Source organism: Coregonus clupeaformis, chromosome 39 (genome assembly GCF_020615455.1).
Source record: "Coregonus clupeaformis isolate EN_2021a chromosome 39, ASM2061545v1, whole genome shotgun sequence".
Taxonomy (NCBI): Eukaryota; Metazoa; Chordata; class Actinopteri; order Salmoniformes; family Salmonidae; genus Coregonus; species Coregonus clupeaformis.
In genome coordinates, this window is record NC_059230.1 from 2,323,782 (window position 1) to 2,344,755 (window position 20,974).

At 43.6% G+C, this 20,974-nt stretch overlaps 1 protein-coding gene across 1 annotated transcript; it reads left to right on the forward strand.

Moving 5' to 3' along the window:
• Window positions 1–369: 369 nt before the first annotated feature.
• Window positions 370–19,346, forward strand: khnyn (KH and NYN domain containing). The gene is made up of 10 exons (XM_041868220.2): window positions 370–593; window positions 3,211–3,502; window positions 3,819–3,953; window positions 4,190–5,186; window positions 6,066–6,309; window positions 8,226–8,356; window positions 8,577–8,673; window positions 9,323–9,430; window positions 9,774–9,875; window positions 18,876–19,346. The coding sequence occupies exons 2-10, from the start codon at window positions 3,236–3,238 to the stop codon at window positions 19,279–19,281; spliced, it is 2,487 nt and encodes an 828-aa protein (XP_041724154.1). The 5' UTR covers window positions 370–593; window positions 3,211–3,235; the 3' UTR covers window positions 19,282–19,346.
• The last annotated feature ends 1,628 nt before the right edge of the window (window positions 19,347–20,974 follow it).

Below are 20,974 nucleotides of genomic sequence, written 5' to 3' on the forward strand. Positions count from 1 at the left end.
AGGCGGGGTTCATGACTTTGTGGATGTGCTAACTAGTGACGACCGTTAACGCGCTCTGTTTTTATCGTACAGCTTAGTGTATCTGCGCATTTATGTTTATTTACAATCGCATGTTGTTATTATGTACAAGTGTGTAAAGTCACTTCGTATCTGATATTTATGTAGGCCTACAGTGCCTAATTCGAAAAGCACCAAATATATTTAATACATTATTAAAAGGTAAATTTTTACCGATAATAAGATTTTACCGATAATAACCAATTGAAATCGTGCGTGTTACTCTGGCTACACGATATAGAAGGTGAGTTGACTTTACGTATGTCGCAGATACTCCAGCCTTTATGTTGTTGTGTCTGTTTTAAAGCCCATAAAACTTCAGACATAACTTTCTACAGTAGCCTAACTCTGTCACTCAATTCACAAACTTTCTCGTATACTATTACCAACCGCTACTGTCACGTCGTTTTTTGTGTTCACGGTACTTGTGACTCATTGTTTTATGATCGCAGAAGGTAAAACCAAGTTATTCAAATACTAGAAATCGAAACTGAGAGAAGCGACAGTGAAGCAACTTCGGGAAAAGGATGAATGAGGTTAGTGAATTATTGTGTTGAGTTGGTTCATAATATTATTTAAATGTAGCCTATTGCCTACAATTAACTTTGTAAATGAAAGAAAACTATTATAGCTGTTGTTGTGGACGATATTGTGTTTAGAGAGTGTGTTAGTCAATGTACCTGTTATTATTCTGCGTTTATAACCAAGTGGTGGTAGGCCTAATTACTTAAGTCGTAAATAACAGATGCATTCACATGCTTTGAACTCGTTGAGAAACGGCGATTGGCTAATGGCCAACAACAAACTGCCTCAACCATAAACTAAAAGTACATAATCATGTTTGTAAACAAATTATAGTTTTCATAAACCGTGTTAATAGATTGCTTTTTATAAATAATGTTTTGTTGTTGTATTTAACTCCAGAAAATGCTGTTATCAAGGTATTTTCCTTAGTAGGTGACATCAGAAAAGTGTCCTCTAAGTCCGAGTACAAGTGGAAAACAAAATAGTGTTGTGACGTTTCACCACTGACCTTTGACCTTTTCAACCAAAAGATGACGACAAATCCGTTTTTGAAACTGCAACCTTATCAGTATGGATAATGTAGCTAGACCATATTGTCAATGTTAAGTAGCAACGTTAGCTAGCTTAACAAGCTACCTAAAATCTTATTGGTTGAAGAATTGTTCCGACTTCAAAAGCACTTGAACACAATCATGTTGGACTTCCCAGTTTCCCATTTCCCACATGAATGTGAAACCAGCAGGAGCTCAGGAATGATAGACGACTTTCCCACTTGTAATTACCAGTGGCGATTTTAGCATGTAAATCTTGGTGGGGCAAACACATTAATTTTTTTATTTTTTAGATGCATGCCAGCAAAGCCACTACACAACACAACACTAAACAATACATTATTTTCACTATAAAAGTGACAAACTTTTCACTATAAAAGGTTAGGGCCTACATAAAGCTGTCCCAACAGCAGATTCCCAACAGCAATCCCAACACCTTACCACTGCTACACCTGGCTATCAACAGAGCCTTGTTTGGCAGCGAAACAGTTTATTCAGCCTCATTTACTGCCTTTTAAAAAAACATAGCTGATATGGCTGACTTGTTTAAACAAATGTGGTTTCTACTGACAATTGAGATGTACAAACTATGGCATAAGGGGACGACAAGCAGATAAGAGGCAATCCGTAATTTCGATTAAGCCATTAATGAGCGAGCTAGGACGGACGTAGTCAATATAACCATTTGTTCAGCACTTTTGAAATGTACAGCGACAGAATTCAGAACACGGGCCGTTCTTACAGTGTTCTCCCTGTACACCAAGTCAGAACCGTAGGATAAATAAAGGGGGCATATAAGCAGACAATGAAAGCTCTTACAATATTCGATGATGACATTTCTCTAAAACAGGCTATAGGCTGCAATGCTTGCAGTTAGCCACTGATTCCTTCCAAACCACTCATTGTTGAATTTGCGATTTCCAACTTGTTGTCCAATGGCCGATGAGCACCGATACGTTTTATCTATAATTTCTCTTCATAATTTCTCTTCATATGACAAGGATTGAAAAATATTTGCCAGTAGATTGTCGACTTGATTCATGATGATGACTGCTTGCTTGCTAGCTAAGATTTTGAAAGTATGATGTTGACATGATCAGTCCAATCAAAGCTACTGTAGATATAACGTGATTTGACGTCATTTTATCTGTGGCCAATGACCTTGAGCCTTCTTGGATGGGCACTTCTAATGTAACTCTATGGTAGCACCCAAGGGGCTTGAATTTTCGAGCTCTCCCCGTAGATTTTGCGGTGACGTAGTGTCCCCATGAGTGACAGAATATTGAGCCAATCACGGCGCAACTAGAGAACATTACCAACCCCTACGCTCTGTATATTCTGCTGGCTGCCCCACCACCACAGAAAGCACTGAGCTAGGCTGAAACACCTGCATTTTGGAGCTGCCTTATATTCAAGAAACCAAAAAATAGACCATGTTTGTATGCAGCTTTATTAATTCAATGAATGTTTGTTTTTTTACATTGTTTGCACACTGATATGTGACATGTATTAATGCCAAAATAACATGCAAAACAGGCACAAAAAAATATATATTATTTTTTATTTGTCAAATAAATGACGTGTTGCCACTGGTAATTACCAGTTGGAGGGGCGTTCAAGTGGGGTTTTCCCAGTCATATGTGGTAAATACCACCATCCCACTTGGTTATGAATACAGCTTAATTACCTATAGATGAGTCCCGCGAGGCCATCCTTCCAAATCTCGTCTCGTCGACCTATAGATCTATGCTAATATGATTGTCATTGGGTGACATGGGCAAATCAAAGTTTATTGGTTGGGTACACAGATTTGTAGATGTTTTCACAGCGAAATGCTTGCGTTTCTAGCTCCAGCAATGCAGTTCACACAATCTATTAAATAATAATAAGTACATTTATATTAAGTTATTCATATTTTATTTTAAATAAACAGACATGGATCTTTCTCTCTCTGTCTTCTCTCTCTCAATTTTTAAATTCAATATCAAAATGCTTTATTGGCATGACGGAAATTCCATGTGTATTGTCTCTCTCTCTCTCTCTCACTCTCTCCCTCCCTCCCTCCCCACCGTGTCAGTGAGTTCTAACACCTTCACAGTCCCATGGCCTCTGCCCTAAGCCATCTCTCTCCAATGTCTGTAAGAGCAAGAGATGGATGGAGTGATGAAGGAAGAGGAGAGGAGCAGGTGGAGGATGAGTTTGCGTGTTCCGGGGCGCTACGCGGTGCCCTACAGTCCTTCCATCCCACAGTTGAGAGGATATTTGGGGTGACCTTTACGATCGGCAGAGAGGAGGCTGCTGTGTTACCCCATGATGGACAGATCTGGCTCAAACTAAAAGGCGAGAGGAAGGACGCTGTGGCTGCCAAAGTAAGAAATGTCTCTTATTATTGTTGTTATGTTAACATGTGTTGAGGTTGATATTAACCTTATGTGTTTTGCAGTAATGCAAGGTGGTAATTTCCTATGTGTCACAACTTGGGCCATGGGGTTTTTCTGATCACGTCATCTGACCAGGGAAAACTCCAAAACCTACTGTATGTTGTAACATAATATAGTATTAAATATCTCTCTTTCTCTCTCTTTCTCCCACCTCCCTCCCTCTCTCTCCTCCCCCTCTCCCTACTTCCTCCTCTCCCTCTCGCTCCTCTCTCTCTCTCACTCTCTTTCACTCTCTCTCCTCCAGTTGTTTGTGAAGGGAGTTGTGAACCAGGAGGCCCAGCAGGAGGTTCCGTATCCAGGGGTCCTTCACTGTGTGTTCTGTGGAGCCCGAGGGCTGTTCATGGAGTGCCTGATCAGAAACACCTCTGCTTATATACTGGTAAGAATAGACAAACACACAACACACACACACATACAGGCTGTACACACACAAACACACACACACATAGGCACGCACAAACACACACACAAAGATGATCAGATGGATGATGTGAAGGAAGGAAATGCACATTAGAAGAGAGGAAGGAGGTTGTGGGTTTGAGTCTCTTTAGAGAGATGGCAAGATTAAGACTAAAGTTAATCTTATCTCAATTTCTTCACATTTCCTTCCTCCAGGTGGGTTCACCAGGCTTCCTGCTAATCTCAGGGCTGGCAGAACCAGTGGTCAGGGCCTATTCTCTCATCACAGACCTGGTGGAACACTACAAGGGCACGCAGGGACGACGAACTGAGCCTGGCGACAGAGGATCAGGCGAGACCCTGGATTCCCGTCGGGCCTTCAAATCGCTGGTGGAGAGATGGGAGGACAGGCACACTCTGGATCTCCTGGTGCTACCAGGGGCGGTGAAGGAGACTCTACTGGATCTGATGAGGGAGTCTGGGCTGGGATCCAACCCCGGTCCTGGGGGCTTGAACACAGTTCCTGGGCTGGGCTCGAACCTCAGTCTTGGGGGGTCTAGAGACACAGTGGGTCTAATGGACACTGATAGCCAGAGACGATGGGACAGCCAATCAGACTTGGACAGACTAACACTTAAGGATACCAGAGTATTGAACAGAGCTGGAGAGGCTAGGGACATAGAGGGAATACAGGGGATTTCCACATCAACGACCAAACCTCCCGAACATTCCACCCACAACCAAGACCCTGGTCTACGGAATGTTGGGCAGCTTTCTCAACAAAAGACATTCACTACCTCACCTGTACAAGGAAGAGAGATGGGCAAAGATTGGACACAGGGAGGGATAGATAAAGACGCAGCACCCCGACTTCCCATCTTCCACTCTTTCCTCCAAACCGAGGAGGGGCAAGTACGTTCCCCACAGGAGGTAGAGGATGAGGAACAGGGGGAAGAAGAGGAAGAGATGGAGGTAGAAGAAGGAGAGGGGGAGATGTTGTTGTCAGTAGGGAGTAGGGAGGAGTTTGGGCTCTTGCTGAAGTTCTTCACGGCTATGGGCTATGCGGAAGATGTGGTACTGAGGGTCCTGGCCCGGACCGGACCCAGAGAAGCCTCCCAGATCCTTGACCTGGTCCAGCAAGAACATGACCAGACCGGACTGGCCATGAACCGCCCAGTGGAGATGGAGCACAGAGAGGTGGAGGAGAGGGAAGGTAAAGGAGTGAGAGGAAAGAGAAGAGGTATAGATGGAGGGATGGGAGTGGAGATGGAGGGAGGTGTGGAAGAAGGGGCGAGGAGTAGAGAGGAGGGGAGAAAAGGCAGGGAGAGTGGAGGGTCTACTGCAAACCTGGCTGAGGATTCACTGGAGGAAGGCAGGGAGAGGGGCGAGGGCGGCATGGAGGGAGGCAGGGAGAGGGGCGAGGGCGGCATGGAGGGAGGTGAGGGAGGGAACAAGGAGGATTTTGTCCTGGGAGTTCTGAAGAGGGCTGCAGCCAGTTGTGGATACACAGAGGAGAAGGTAGCAGAAGTGTACAGTATGTTACCTGAACTGTCCACACGCCAGCTACTCCTAGAGCTACAGAGGGAGGGCGCAAGAGAGACAGAAGCTGATTCCCAGAACCGGGTACGAGACGAACCAAGAGAGGTGGATGAGGTTGTCTCAGAGGTACAGAGAAAGGACAGAGCAGGAGGAAGGGAGGAGGAGAGCGGTAGAGAGATGGAGTCCACTGCTACTGAAAAGAGAGGAGGAGAAAGAAAGAGTGAAAGGAAGAGTGATGAGGTAGGAGGAGTGAAAGCGCCGAACAGAACCGTCAATGGTTCAGTTAGGGTTGAACCAGATCTGGCTCAATGGAATACCATGATGAACCAGGTTCCGTTTCCGACCCACAGTCACCAGAAGAACCCCACACAGACACACACCGCCCATCCAGCCAGCCCCCCTTTAGTCAGAGGGCCTCCTCAGCCCACCTACCCCAACACACTACCCCCACAACCCACCAACCCTCCCTTGTTTCCCCATCAACTCGTTTACCCTCCCACCCAGACAACCCAGACCACCTTACCCCCCACCCTTACTGTGATTAACTCCTCAGCAACCAGAGCGAAGGAGAAACGGGGTCTCTTTCCCCTAGCAGCACAGGGAAGGGATCTCCCAGCCCTAACAACAGTGGCTGTTGATAGACGGGGTCTCCCGACCATGGCAGCAGGGGCTGTGGTGACAGGGCAACAGCGCTTCCTGGAAGGCCTCCAGACGCCCTTTGACCTCAAGCTGACCGACCAAACAGGAGACCCGGGACTCAGGATGGTCATCATCGACGGGAGCAACATCGCCATGAGGTAAGTACGAGGGAATGAGAGAACGAGAGAGGTGAGGGGATGAAGGGATCCCCCCCAAAAAGTGGAAAATGTAACCACAGACAAGAACAGCAGGCAAAATGTGGAGGTTATTCATGCAATCATTAATTTAGTTATTTAGTGAACGCTTTCATTGAAAGCAGTGTAGAAACAACAGCGGCATAGATACCTACTTGAATCCACAACTGGATAAGTGGTAATGCTATGCTCTAACTGACAGTGCTATAGTTTACATGATTCAAAGCACATACAGTGCATTCAGAAAGTATTCAGACCCCTTGACTTTTTCCACATTTTGTTACGTTACAGCCTTGTTCTAAAATTGATTAAATTGTTTTTTCCCCCCCTCATCAATCTACACACAATACCCCATAATGACAAAGCAAAAACAGGTTTTTAGAAATGTTTGCAAATGTATTTAAAATAAAAACTTAAATATCACAGTTACATAAGTATTCAGACCCTTCACTCAGTACTTTCTTGAAGCACCTTTGGCAATGATAACAGCCTCAAGTCTTCTTGGGTATGAGGCTACAAGCTTGGCACACCTGTATTTGGGGAATTTCTCCCATTCTTCTCTGCAGATCCTCTCAAGCTCTGTCAGGTTGGATGTGGAGCATCGCTGCACAGCTATTTTCAAGTCTCTCCAGAGATGTACGATCGGGTTCAAGTCCGGGCTCTGGCTGGGCCATTCAAGGACATTCAGAAACTTGTCCCAAAGCCACTCCTGTGTTGTCTTGGCTGTGTGCTTAGGGTTGTTGTCCTGTTGGAAGGTGAACCTTCGTCCCAGTCTGAGGTCCTGAGCGCTCTGGAGCAGGTTTTCATCAGGGATCTCTCTGTACTTTGCTTCATTCATCTTTCCCTCAATCCTGACTAGTCTCCCAGTCCCTGCCGCTGAATAACATCCCCACAGCATGATGCTGCCACCACCATGCTTCACCGTAGGGATGGTGCCAGGTTTCCTCCAGACCTGACGCTTGGCATTCATGCCAAAGAGTTCAGTCTTGGTTTCATCAGACCAGAGAATCTTGTTTCTCATGGTCTGAGCGTCCTTCTGGCAAACTCCAAGCAGGCTGTCATGTGCCTTTTACTGAGGAGTGGCTTCCGTCTGGCCACTCTACCATAAAGGCCTGATTGGGGGAGTGCTGCAGAGATGGTTGTTCTTCTGGAAGTTTCTCCCATCCCCACAGAGGCACTCTGGAGCTCTGTCAGAATTACCATGGGGTTCTTGGTCACCTCCCTGACCAAGGCCCTTCTCCCCCGATTGTTCAGTTTGGCCGGGCGGCCAGCTCTAGGAAGAGTCTTGGTGGTTTCAAACTTCTTCTATTGAAGAATGATGGAGGCCACTGTGTTCAAGGGGACCTTCAATGTTGCAGACATTTTCTGGTACCCTTCCCCAGATCTGTGCCTCGACCCAATCCTGTCTCGGAGCTCTACGGACAATTCCTTCGACCTCATGGCTTGGTTTTTGCTCTGACATGCACTGTCAACTGTGGGACCTTATATAGACAGGTGTGTGCCTTTCCAAATCATGTCCAATCAATTGAATATACCACAGGTGGACTCCAATCAAGTTGTAGAAACATCCCAAGGATGATCAATGGAAACAGGATGCACCTGAGCTCAATTTCGAGTCTCATAGCAAAGGTTTTGAATTCTTATGTAATTAAGGTATTTCCGTTTTGTATTTTTTATAAATTTGCTAAAATTTCGAAAAACCTGTTTTCGCTTTGTCATTATGGGGTATTGTGTGTAGTTTGGTGAGCGGGGAAAAAACAATTTAATCCATTTTCAAATAAAATTAAAGGCCTGAATACTTTCCTAATGCACTGTACTATACAAACTATTAAACATTTATACAGTATTTAATTAGGTTTTCTCCCACTCCTTCTCTATAGTCACGGGCTGGGTCATTTCTTCTCGTGTCGAGGCATCGCCCTGGCCGTGCAACACTTCTGGAACCGCGGGCATCGCAGAATCAGTACCTTCCTGCCCCAGTGGAGGCAGAAGAGAGACCACCGGGGCAAAGGTAACACTATCTATCTGTCTGGAAGCCCAGACTTCACATCTATCCAGCTCTTTCATATCATCAGTTGTAACAATTCGGTTTTCCATTCAGTTACTTCAAAAAAACTGAATAGCCCCCCAACCCTGTTTAGCCCCCTAAGGCATTGATTAATGATGGTAAATGTGTGTGACTGTGTGTACTAGGTTTATAAAGGAGAGGTTGGTGTGTCTGTTGTTTTCAGAGCAGCACTACCTTAGTGAGCTCCAGAACCTGGGCCTGCTCTCCTACACCCCCTCCAGAGAAGTCCAGGGGAAGAGGATCAACTCATACGACGACAGGTTGTTCTAGTTGCTCTCCTCTGTCAAAACAATAGATCAGCTTGTAAACTGCTCTTAAACTATATATGTTGCTTATAAACTTTATCTGAATATCTGCTTATAAACTACTTATAAACTTTATCTGAATATCTGCTTATAAACCGCTTATAAACTTTATCTGAATATCTGCTTATAAACCGCTTATAAACTTTATCTGAATATCTGCTTATAAACCGCTTATAAACTTTATCTGAATATCTGCTTATAAACCGCTTATAAACTTTATCTGAATATCTGCTTATAAACCGCTTATAAACTTTATCTGAATATCTGCTTATAAACCGCTTATCAACTTTATCTGAATATCTGCTTATAAACCGCTTATAAACTTTATCTGAATATCTGCTTATAAACTGCTTATAAACTTTACATGACGATCTGCATATAAACTGCTTATAAACAGCTTATAAAAAAGTATTCTTATATTTTGTTTTTTTATTGTCACGTTCACCGGATAGCTGCAGTAAGTGACTTATAATAATTATTACAGTTTGTTACAGTTAGACATTTACAGTAGAAGGCTTGTGAATATTCTCTAAACGGATGAAGTCACCTCCCCTTTACACTCCTCCTTCATACCTCTTTTCCTTCATACCTCTCTTCTCTGTAGGTTCATGCTGCAGCTGGCCCAGAAGACGGATGGAGTGATCGTGACAAACGACAACCTCAGAGACCTGCTGGATGAGTCTCATGTATGGAGAGACATCATCAAGAAAAGGTGAAAGAAAGAAAGAAAGAAAGAAAGAAAGAAAGAAAGAAAGAAAGAAAGAAAGAAAGAAAGAAAGAAAGAAAGAAAGAAAGAAAGAGAGGATACAATGGAATATTTTTTGTCATTTAGTATGTTAGAAATTGTCTAAAGAAATCAGAAATATTTTCATAAATAGATTTTGGATAGATTTGTGCCTCGCGTAAGACTGCAACAATATCATTGTCATTCCCTTAGTGGGTTTGACCACTAAGGTAAACCTTGTGTATGAATCAAAACCCCTTTTGATTTGAAACTGATACAGCCAAATTGAGCTCATATCCATCCATAATCTCAGTTTCTGTTTATTACCCAGACTCCTCCAGTACACGTTTGTGGGGGATCACTTTATGGTACCGGATGATCCGCTGGGCCGAGGAGGACCCCACCTAGATGACTTCCTACGCTCCCAGCACAGGTAACAAACACACACATAGCCATACACACGCACACACACACATACACACACACACACACACACACACACATACAGCCATACACACACACACACACAAACACATACACACACACACAGCCATAAACACACACAGCCACACACACACACAGGCACACACACACACACCCTTCATTATACTGTACTCTCTTCATTTCTCCCACATTAAAGAGCGACTGCCCCTAAAAAGAAACTTCTCATTTTGAAATGTGCCTATTAGGCATCGATATGAGTCAGAAACATTCTAGTGTTAAAATGTCCTACAAAGTGTAAATAGGATCATTTTGGTCATAAAGCCAGTCTCGTCCAAAATTTTGATTTGCGAGATGATAGGAAAAAATAGTATGTCACGGAATGAAGGGTACCGGAACAGTTTTTCATGGGTTAGGTTTATTTCAATCCTGCCCACAGCTGGCACCACCCAAGTAATCATCAATTCGGAGCACAGCTGCATGCTACTCGATCGTAATGCCCGTGGTCAATTTGGTTTGACATTCGATATCCCTACCACTTTTGAGAAAATGGCCCGTGAATGTTTTGGTATGCTTACTGGAGAGTTCTTCTTTGTGTACACCCATTCAGCATCGTTCACACCCTCTTAAGCCCCACCCATCTCTTTAAGGATTCACGTGTGAGGCCATGTGCTAAACAGAGTGAGCAAGGTAGTGTAGTAAACAACCAAAGATTTCAAGACTAAAAGTTGTGAAAGTAGTAGTAAAAATACACTTTATCTAGTCCTTGGCCTATATACTAATCTTACTTTGGTGCATGTCATGATGTTCTTCACATTACCGTCTCTGGTAAACACACACTATATCAAATAAAATCTAAGTTTATTTGTCAAATGCACAGGATACAGAAGGTGGAAACGGTACAGTGAAATGGTTACTTGCATAGTGGAGTTTTTTGTTTAGACATGTAGATGGATAAACAATTAACCATAATCCAAACTCATACTACCATGCACTATGCATGAATCTGCAGACAACTAAACCTAACCAACTAAAAATAAAAAATAATAATTGAAAATAGCTAACCAACTATGTTCGATGTTAGCTAGCTAGCTAACATCAGGCTATAACTAGCAATGCAAATGGCTTTCTGAGATACAAATAATATTACCTCACAGATCACTGGCGCCAACGAAGATGGCGGCCTCGCGACAAGCTCTTAGGAAACTTTGCAGTATTTTGTTTTTTTATGTATACTTTTTTACATTATTAGCTCAGAAAGGGTTTTGTATCATTACATACAGCCGGGAAAAACTATTGGATATCAGCGCAGCGGTAACTCACCAGAGCTACCAGCATTACGACCAGGAATACGACTTTCCCGAAACAGATCCTTTGTTTGCTCTCCCCAGGGCAATTGAACTGATTCCAGCGGCTGACCCAAAACATTGCCGCCAGAGGAGAGGCACTCAGAGCAGCCTGCTGGTTCAACTTAGGAGGTGCGCACACCACCCACCGCTTCCAAGTATATTACTCGCTAATGTTCAGTCTTTGGATAACAAAGTCTACGAGCTCAAGGCAAGGATTTCTTTCCAGAGAGACATCAGGGCTTGTAACATACATTGTTTCATGAAAACATGACTCTTGGGATATTCTGTCGAAATCGGTCCAGCCAGATGGGTTCTCAGTTCATCGCACAAACAGAAATAAATATCTCTCCGGGAAGCAGAAGGGCGGAGGTGTGTGTTTCATGATTAACGACTCATGGTGTAATTGTAGTAACATACAGGAACTCAAGTCCTTTTGTTCACCCGACCTAGAATACCTCACAATCAAATGCCGACCGTAATATCTCCCAAGATAATTTTCTTCGGTTATAGTCACGGCCTTGTATATCTCCCCTCAAAGAACTTCACTGGACTTCATGCAAACTGGAAACCACATATCCTGAGGCTGCATTTATTGTAGCTGGGGATTTTAACAAAGCAAATTTGAGGACTAGGCTGCCGAAGTTATATCAACATATCGACTGTTGTACTCAGGCTGCTAAAATTCTCGACCATTGCTATTCAAACTTCCGGGGTGCATATAAGGCCCTCCCCTGCTCTCCTTTCAGCAAATCTGACCACGACTCCATTTTGCTCCTCCCTTCCAATAGGCAGAAACTCAAATAGGAAGTACCCGTGCTAAGGACTATTCAACGCTGGTCTGACCAATCGGAATCCACGCTACAAGATTGTTTTGATCACGCGGACTGGGATATGTTCTGGGTAGCTTGCGAAAATAATTTAGACGAATACACTGAAACGGTGACTGAGTTTATCAGGAAGTGTATAGGAGATGTTGTGCCCACTGTGACTATTAAAACCTACCCTAAACAGAAACCGTGGCTAGATTGCAGCATTCGAGCAAAACTGAAAGCGCGAACCACCGCATTTAACCATGGCAAGGTGACTGGGAATATGGCAGAATACAAACAGTGTAGCTATTCACTCCGCAAGGCAATTAAACAGGCAAAACATCAGTATAGAGACAAAGTGGAATCGCAAATCAACAGCTCAGACACGAGACGTATATGGCAGGGTCTACAGACAATCACGGACTACAAAAGGAAAACCAGCCACGTCGCCGACACCGATGTCTTGCTTCCGGACAAGCTAAACACCTTCTTCGCCCGCTTTGAGGATAACACAGTGCCACCGACGCGGCCCACTACCAAGGACTGTGGGCTCTCCTTCTCCGTGTCCGACGTGAGTAAGACATTTTAAGCATGTTAAACCTCGCAAGGCTGCCGGCCCAGACGGCATCCCTAGCCGCGTCCTCAGATCATGCGCAGACCAGCTGGCTGGTGTGTTTACGGACATATTCAATCTCTCCCTAGCCCAGTCTGCTGTCCCCACATTCTTCAAGATGGCCACCATTCTTCCTGTACCCAAGAAAGCAAAGTTAACTGAACTAAATGACTATCGCCCCTTAGCACTCACCTCTGTCATCATGAAGTGCTTTGAGAGACTAGTCAAGTATCATATCACCTCTACCTTACCTGTCACCCTAGACCCACTTCAATTTGCTTACTGCCCCAATAGATCCACAGACGATGCAATCGTCATCACACTGCACACTGCCCTATCCCATCTGGACAAGAGGAATACCTATGTAAGAATGCTGTTCATTGACTATAGCTCAGCATTCAACACCATAGTACTCTCGAAACTCATCATTAAGCTCGAGGCCCTGGGTCTGACCCCCGCCCTGTGCAACTGGGTTCTGGTCTTCCTGACGGGCCACCCCCAGGTGGTGAACCTCTCACTCAACGTCAACAAAGCAAAGGAGATGATCGTGGACTTCAGGAAACGGCAGAGGGTGCAGCCCCTATCCACATCGACGGGACCACGGTGGAGAAGGTGGAAAGCTTCAAGTTCCTTGGCTTACACATCACTGACAAACTGAAATGGTCCACCTACGCAGACAATGTGGTGAAGAAGGTGCAACAGAGCCTCTTCAACGTCAGGAGACTGAAGAAATTTGGCTTGGCACCTAAAACCCTCACAAACCTTTACAGATGCACAATTGAGAGCATCCTGTCGGGCTGTATGACCGCCTGGTACGGTAACTCTAATGAACTTATCCTCTGCAGCAGAGGTAACTCTGGGTCTTCCGTTCCTGTCGCGGTACTCATGAGAGCCAGTTTCATCATAGCACTTGATTGGTTTTGTGACTGCACTTGAGGAAAATAAACTTTCGAAGTTCTTGAAATGTTCCGTATTGACTGATCTTCATGTCTTAAAGTAATGAGAAATGACAATCCATCTTTGCTTATTTGAGCTGTTCTTGCCATAATATGGTCTTGGTCTTTTACCAAATAGGGATATCTTCTGTATACCCCCCCACCCTACCTTGTCACAACACAACTGATTGGCTCATATTCCTCAAATTAACTTTTAAGAAGGCACACCTGTTCAATGAAATGCAGGTGACTACCTCATGAAGCTGTTGAGAGAATGCCAAGAGTGTGCAAAGCTGTCATCAAGGCAAAAGGTGGCTATTTGAAGAATCGGGACGGGACAACTTTTGCAGAAAATATGTACAAACGCAGGCACCAAACACGCTTAAATCATGATTTTATGATATTTGTGGTAATAAATATCCCAGATTCCAAGGTCAATTAGCTACAGGACAATATTTCTACCTAATTAATTACACAAAAACAAATACACCCCCTCCAACACCCCTGTAGTAACAACACTTCACAATTTTACACACATGTACACACCAGCATACAATCCTTTCCCCAACTAAATATTCACAATGTTTGCAAGTTACATTACGCGGTACTAGGATGTTAGTCCATCCATAAAGTTGAGAAATTAAACAAAATGAAACTGTAGGCACAAACCTGTCTATGACTTGTCTACCTGTCTATGTCTTTCCCAAGCATGTTAGTATGTACAGTGCCTTCGGAAAGTATTCAGACCCCTTGACTTTTCCACATTTTGTTAGGTTACAGCCTTATTCTAAAATGTATTAAGTTGTTTCCCCCCCTCATCAATCTACAAACAATACCCCATAATGACAAAGCAAAACCAGGTTTTTAGAAATGTTTGCAAATGTATTAAAAATAATACACATTTACATAAGTATTCAGACCCTTTACTCAGTACTTTGTTGAAGCACCTTTGTCAGCGATTACAGCCTCAAGTCTTCTTGGTTATGACGCTACAAGCTTGGCACACCTGCATTTGGGGAGTTTCTCCCATTCTTCTCTGCAGAACCTCTTAAGCTCTGTCAGGTTGTATAGGGAGCGTTGCTGAACAGCTATTTTCAGGTCTCTCCAGAGATGTTCGATCGGGTTCAAGTCCGGGCTCTGGCTGGGCCACTCAAGGACATTCAGAGACTTGTCCCGAAGCCACTCCTGCGTTGTCTTGGCTGTGTGCTTAGGGTCGTTGTCCTGTTGGAAGGTGAACCTTTGCCCCAGTCTGAGCTCCTGAGCGCTCTGGAGCAGGTTTTCAGCAAGGATCTCTCTGTACTTTGCTCCATTCATCTTTGCCTCGATCCTGACTAGTCTCCCAGTCCCTGCCGCTGAAAAACATCCACACAGCATGATGCTGTTCCCACCATGCTTCACCGTAGGGATAGTGCCAGGTTTCCTCCAGAAGTGATGCTTGTCATTCAGGCCAAAGTGTTCAATCTTGGTTTCATCAGACCAGAGAATCTTGTTTCTTATGGTCTGAGAGTCTTTAGGTGCCTTTTGGCAAGCAGGCTTCCGTCTGGCCTCTCTATCATAAAGACCTGATTGGTGGAGTGCTGGAGAGATGGTTGTCCTTCTGGAAGGTTCTCTCATCTCCACAGAGGAACCTGAGCTCTGTCAGAGTGACCATCGGGTTCTTGGTCACCTCCCTGACCATGTCCCTTCTCCCCAGATTGCACAGTTTGGCCAGGTGGCCAGCTCTAGGAAGAGTCTTGGTGGTTCCATACTTCTTCTATTTAAGAATGATGGAGGCCACTGTGTTCTTGGGGACCTTCAATGCTGCAGAAATGTTTTGGTACCCTTCCCCAGATCTGTGCCTCGACACAATCCTGTCTCGGCACTCTACGGACAATTCGTTCCACATTTCCAAATCATGTCTAATCAATTGAATTTAACACAGGTGGACTCTAATCAAATTGTAGAAACATCTCAAGGATGATCAATGGTAACCGGATACACCTGACCTCAATGTTGTGTCTCGCAGCAAAAGGTCTGAATACTTATGTAAATAAAGTATTTATGTTTATTTTATTTTAATAAATGTGCAAAAATTTCGAATAACCTTTTTTCGCTTTGTCATTATGTGGTATTATGTGTAGTTTACAGAGGATTATTATTTTTTAAATCCATTTTAGAATTAGGTTGTAACATAGCAAAATGTGGAAAAAGTCAAGGGGTCTGAATACTTTCCGAAGGCACTGTATATCTTTGTCAATTGTCAAAATGCATTCTATCTTGGGTCATTGGGCTCCTAAATCAGGTATGTAGTCGTCTTAATGCACTAGTGGAAAGCTCTCTCACTGCTGCTGACTGGGATGGTCAGTGCTGCCTGTATGATTGCCTTTAGTGATTAGGAACATATCAGGGCCTAACAGTTTATATACGCACAGGACATGTCAGAAGTGGCATCTTTCTTTTCTTGAGAGGTAATGTTTAGCAAGAACTACTTCGTCTGGCTTGAGAGGAATATGCGATGTTTGTCTTGTGTGGGCCTCCCCTCTATGTTCTCCTGTATTCTCTCTCTGTTCTGTCTGCTCCCCTCTCTTCCTTGCTGTGTGAAGTTCTGCTTTCTTGGATCTCCTATATTATTACAGAGACTGCATAGTATCAGTGCCGTAGCAATATGGAGTATTCTGAACAGACAAACACACACAGAAGCAATATACGCACACACACACACACACACACACACACACACACACACACACACACACACACAGACACACACAATATAAACAACAGGCAAATAATGTTTACCTGAATTGAGCTAAAGGTCAAATCTGAGATAATTCTGTTCCTTAATGATATTAGCAGTTCACGCAATCTTAAACCTGATTTAACATTCAACTGTCATACCCTTCACTAACCACAATACCTGTCGCTTTAGCAACAAAATCGAAATGTGTGCAACCCTAGGGCAAAACAAATAAGGTTGGCTTAGATTGTTGACATGTAAGCTATATTTCGTCTCCAATGTTTATTGAAAACAAATACATTTGCACAATGACCACTTGTTGTTTCAAATACATCGTTACAGTTGTTGGTTAGCTAGCTAGCGAATTTTTGCCATATTTGCATTGACATGAAATCAGTCAAAACACCTCAAAACAAGACATGGTATCAAGAACATGATGAAATATGCTGAAGTAAGCCACTTACGATTCCCCACATGGCAGTGTCATTCTTGCTAGCAATCTGGCCATCCAGAATCACAACAGGCTGATTTATGCCCCATGGAAGCGCGCACATCGTTTTCATGACGTTGTCAGCTAACCCATCTATGTAGCTAGATGCTAAAGAATTGTATTGTAAACACACACATACACAGAATCTATTCACTTACTCCTGCAAATACAACAACCGTCTCTGTGTTTGCTGAGCTGCGTGTCTCGCCCTCTTTCTCAAGAAGAAATTCCGTATTTCCATCTTCTATAAATTGGAAAACATGTTAACTCAGCTATACAGCTTTTTTTTTCAACAGATAGCTAGCTAATTGCACTGCTGTTACCAAAAGTAGCTAACATCATGTTAGCCTTAAGTTAGCTAGCTATCTTTATTAGTCATTTTTAGCATATTTGGACAGTACCTGATTAGACTAATTGGTGAGTTAGTGATACTTTGTCAGGTGATGAACAGAGTTCCAGCAGTTGGATTAAGTGTCCAGATAGCTAATCAATAACTGTACTGTCAAAACCCTGCTCATAACATTTGCTAGGTTGCTAATGAAGCAGCACTGCTAGCTAGACTGGGTAGTCCCTCACGTTAATTAGTTAGCTTAATGTTATCTGTCAGTGCCGCTTTTGAGTCAACATGTTGAAATCTAAGTTACTCAAATCTGGCTTAGTGTCAGGTCAATAACTCTGAATAACATCATCATGGGCTAACAAAATGTGCATTAGTAATAGCAATCTAACAAAGTTTACCTCCGGTTCTCTTTCTCATCTTTGCCTCTCTCCCTCCTAGAATTTCTTTGGACGAATCAAAAATGGCTTTGGAAAATGACTTTGACTCCTCCTTCTAAAGTGTACACTGAAATGCTGGTTTTAGGCAGCACTAAAAAGGCTGGGCAGGCCGGGGCTCATGTTTGGAGTGTAGCCTAGCTAGTTTTACACCATCCCAGCAGGGCAAAAGACTCGGGCTAAAGCCCCGAATGCCCGGGTCTGGTGACGTCAATGGTTAGAAGATGTAATCCGGAGACAGGTGTTTTATACAACAGCCTCCTGTGTTCTTTTTTCGACTTTTTTCGACTCCACTGATTTCAAAACTCGGTCAACTTCTTCCGTGAAAAAAACACTGTTGATCGCCGTTTCTTCTGATGACAGCGATTGGGGAAGACTACAATGTCTGGTTCAATAAAGAATGTCTTAACTAAATCAGGGATTTCCTCATCGTCTGATTCATTTTCAGAGTCAGAGAGTGTCAGCATGGCACGATTGTCCTACAGAAAGTAGTCCATCACAACTTTTTCCCACTGATCTTTGTCGATAGCGCTATTAACTTCAGGGCGATAGCGCTGAATAGCGATAGCGCTATTAACTATCCCCACATACTGAGCAACTCATATTATAGACAGAAGCATGCTACAAGGCAGACCAATCCGAACTCATCTCTTGGCATGTCCAGCCCATCCATTATCTCAGCCAATCATGGCTAGCTGGAAGGTTCCTGTATTCTTCCGTGGCTAAACCAACTCGGCAACAATTGTATTTGTATTTACAGATGGCATACAAGTTTGTTATTAGGGCACATTAAAGTTCACTTGTTCCAGAAGGCATTTCTGCCAGAAAACACATTTTGATAAAAAATGTAAATATAACGTTCAAATGCCTCTCCTGTGTAGTAGTGACGTGCGACATATGCCTAGCTTCTTGAACCGGTCACAATTGTAGAAATTCATATACAAATGTTGAAGGCATTTAATGAGACAACTAAAAGATGTGCAACATGAAAATATTGGTCCATTTACATTGTGTTATTTGACGGTCAAACCGACTTTTCCACAGTAGCACACCAGCCGGCTGAATTGGCAAAATAATTTTGCAAACTCTTCCCACCTGCAAATACACACGAGACACCCACATCAAAGCACACCCCAAAACCAACTCACGTTTGAATTCAGTCATGGCCGCTAGCATTTCTTAATAAACCACATCTAAAACGAGGCCAAATCAGGATGTGCAGTTGCCCTTTAATAGGTAAACATCTCTCTCTCTCTCTTCTCTTCTCTTCTCTTCTCTTCTCTTCTCTTCTCTTCTCTTCTCTCAGGCCTCCTGTCCCGGGCATTCACTCGTTTTCAGGCGTGGCATCCTCCTTCCACTCTCCTCGAGCTCCCAGGGCCCAGACAGAGGTCCTTCAGTTCTGTGACTGGACACCAGGGGTTGTTGTGGAGCCAGATCCCATTCAGGCCAGGGGCAATGGGGAGGCTAGGGCTGGATGCGGTGGCCCAGGGATGGGCCTTGGTCTGGGGCCGGGGCAGGGGCTGGGGCTGGGGGTGGAGAGGAGCGCAGCAGAGACCTCCAGGCTTAGGGAGAGCCTATCCCAGGTGTTCCCAGGACAGGATAGCATGGTTACTCTGGTGCTGCAGTGTAATCCTACAGTGACTGACATCAATTCACTGTCACACTTTATACTGGAGGGCCAGACAGAGAGTGAGCAGGGGGGTGTAGACTGAGAGTAGTGTGTGTGTGTGTGTGTGTGTGTGTGTGTGTGTGTGTGTGTGTGTGTGTGTGTGTGTGTGTGTGTGTGTGTGTGTGTGTGTGTGTGTGTGTGTGTGTGTGTGTGTGTGTGTGTGTGTGTGTGTGTGTGTGTGTGTGTGTGTGTGTGTGTGTGTGTGTGTGTGTGTGTGTGTGTGTGTGTTCCAGAGAAAGAAGATGTATTAATGTATTTTATTTACATGTTTGATTGATACGTCTCAGTTCAAAGACCGATGGGTCTTAAAATTATGTTTCTTAATCTATTTTTATCGAATTTTGTAAACAGGACCAAAAATCAAAACAACTTAATCTTAAGGACAGGGGCACAACTTTAACTCGGGACAGGGGGGACATGACCCCCCCCACATTCTGAAATTGCATATTTGTTCCCCCTCCAGTTATGTCATTGCACTGTAACACAAAGCGGTTGGGTAGGCTGTTTTCCGGTTTCAGCCAGCTGGATTTAGGGCTGCACAGACCACCACAGAGCATGCAGACAGCATGTGTGAAGGGAAAGCTTCTGAAAGGCTGGCATATAGGACCAGCACGGGAGAGATGAACAGAGGCAGTTGCTGTCTGTGTTGCGCTTTTTCTCAGAGTTGTAAAAACAAGGAGAGCAGAAACTGGCTGTTCTTTAGTTGACTGATCTAGCTGGCAAGGTAACTTCTTTTTGACAGAAAATAATAATAATATTCCCAGTGCTGCTAGTAATATAACTGACATGTTACGTTAGCTAATGTTTCATCCCCTCTCAACTGAAGTGAATTAACTTCTAGCAGCTAGTTAGCTAGCTAGTAGCTACCACAGCCAATTCAGCTCTAGCTAGCCTCTAACAGTTGTTGGTGTATGGAAATGTTTTGTAGCCTTTGTTATGTCCCGTTTCAACAGAAGGACATTTGATGATGTACCATTAGCTAGCAGAGCTAGCTAAAAGTAGGCTAACGTTAGTGAGCTAGCTCACTAACTTTAGCTATTAGTTTTGCCTCAATCACACTAGACCTGAATCAAACAATGAAACCAGCTGCCAAACGATTGAAGACCGATATTCTGACGTTTTTTCAGCGCAATGTAAGTTTTTATTAGTCTGTATAGCAATGTAATGTTATTGATCTGTCAGTTTCCCTAGCTAATTCCCTACTTTTCACACTGACACAGTATAAACAGCTCTACAGGCTACACTGTCATGGTGCACAGTCAGTACACAACACTTTGCTCATCATGTCTTAGCAGGATAAGATGGTGACAGGTGTCCCTGCAGGGTCAGACAGCCAGGGAAGATTAGTCTACAGAGCTCAGGTAAATGTTGCAGTATATTATAACAATCAGTGAATAAATACAAAGTTCCATCTAGAGATGATGGGTAGGCTACAGTCTGCGATCTGGGAATAATGGTCATTTCAATTGTTTAACCATTGATTCTATTCATGGTAAATATAATGTATAAATGTACACCAATGTAATTATTTGTCAAGCCTCATCTGAGCACGATCAGATGGTGACAGGGGTTTCATCTGGGTCAGGTAGCCAGGGAAGACCAGTCTGTGATTTCCAAACTGTATCAAGGGTTGATCGAGGATTTTCCCAATGACACAAAACATGTAAAACAAAAATGTGAGGAAGTCTTGGGAGACGCTATTGAAGATGATGAAGAATGAATACAGATATGTTAGA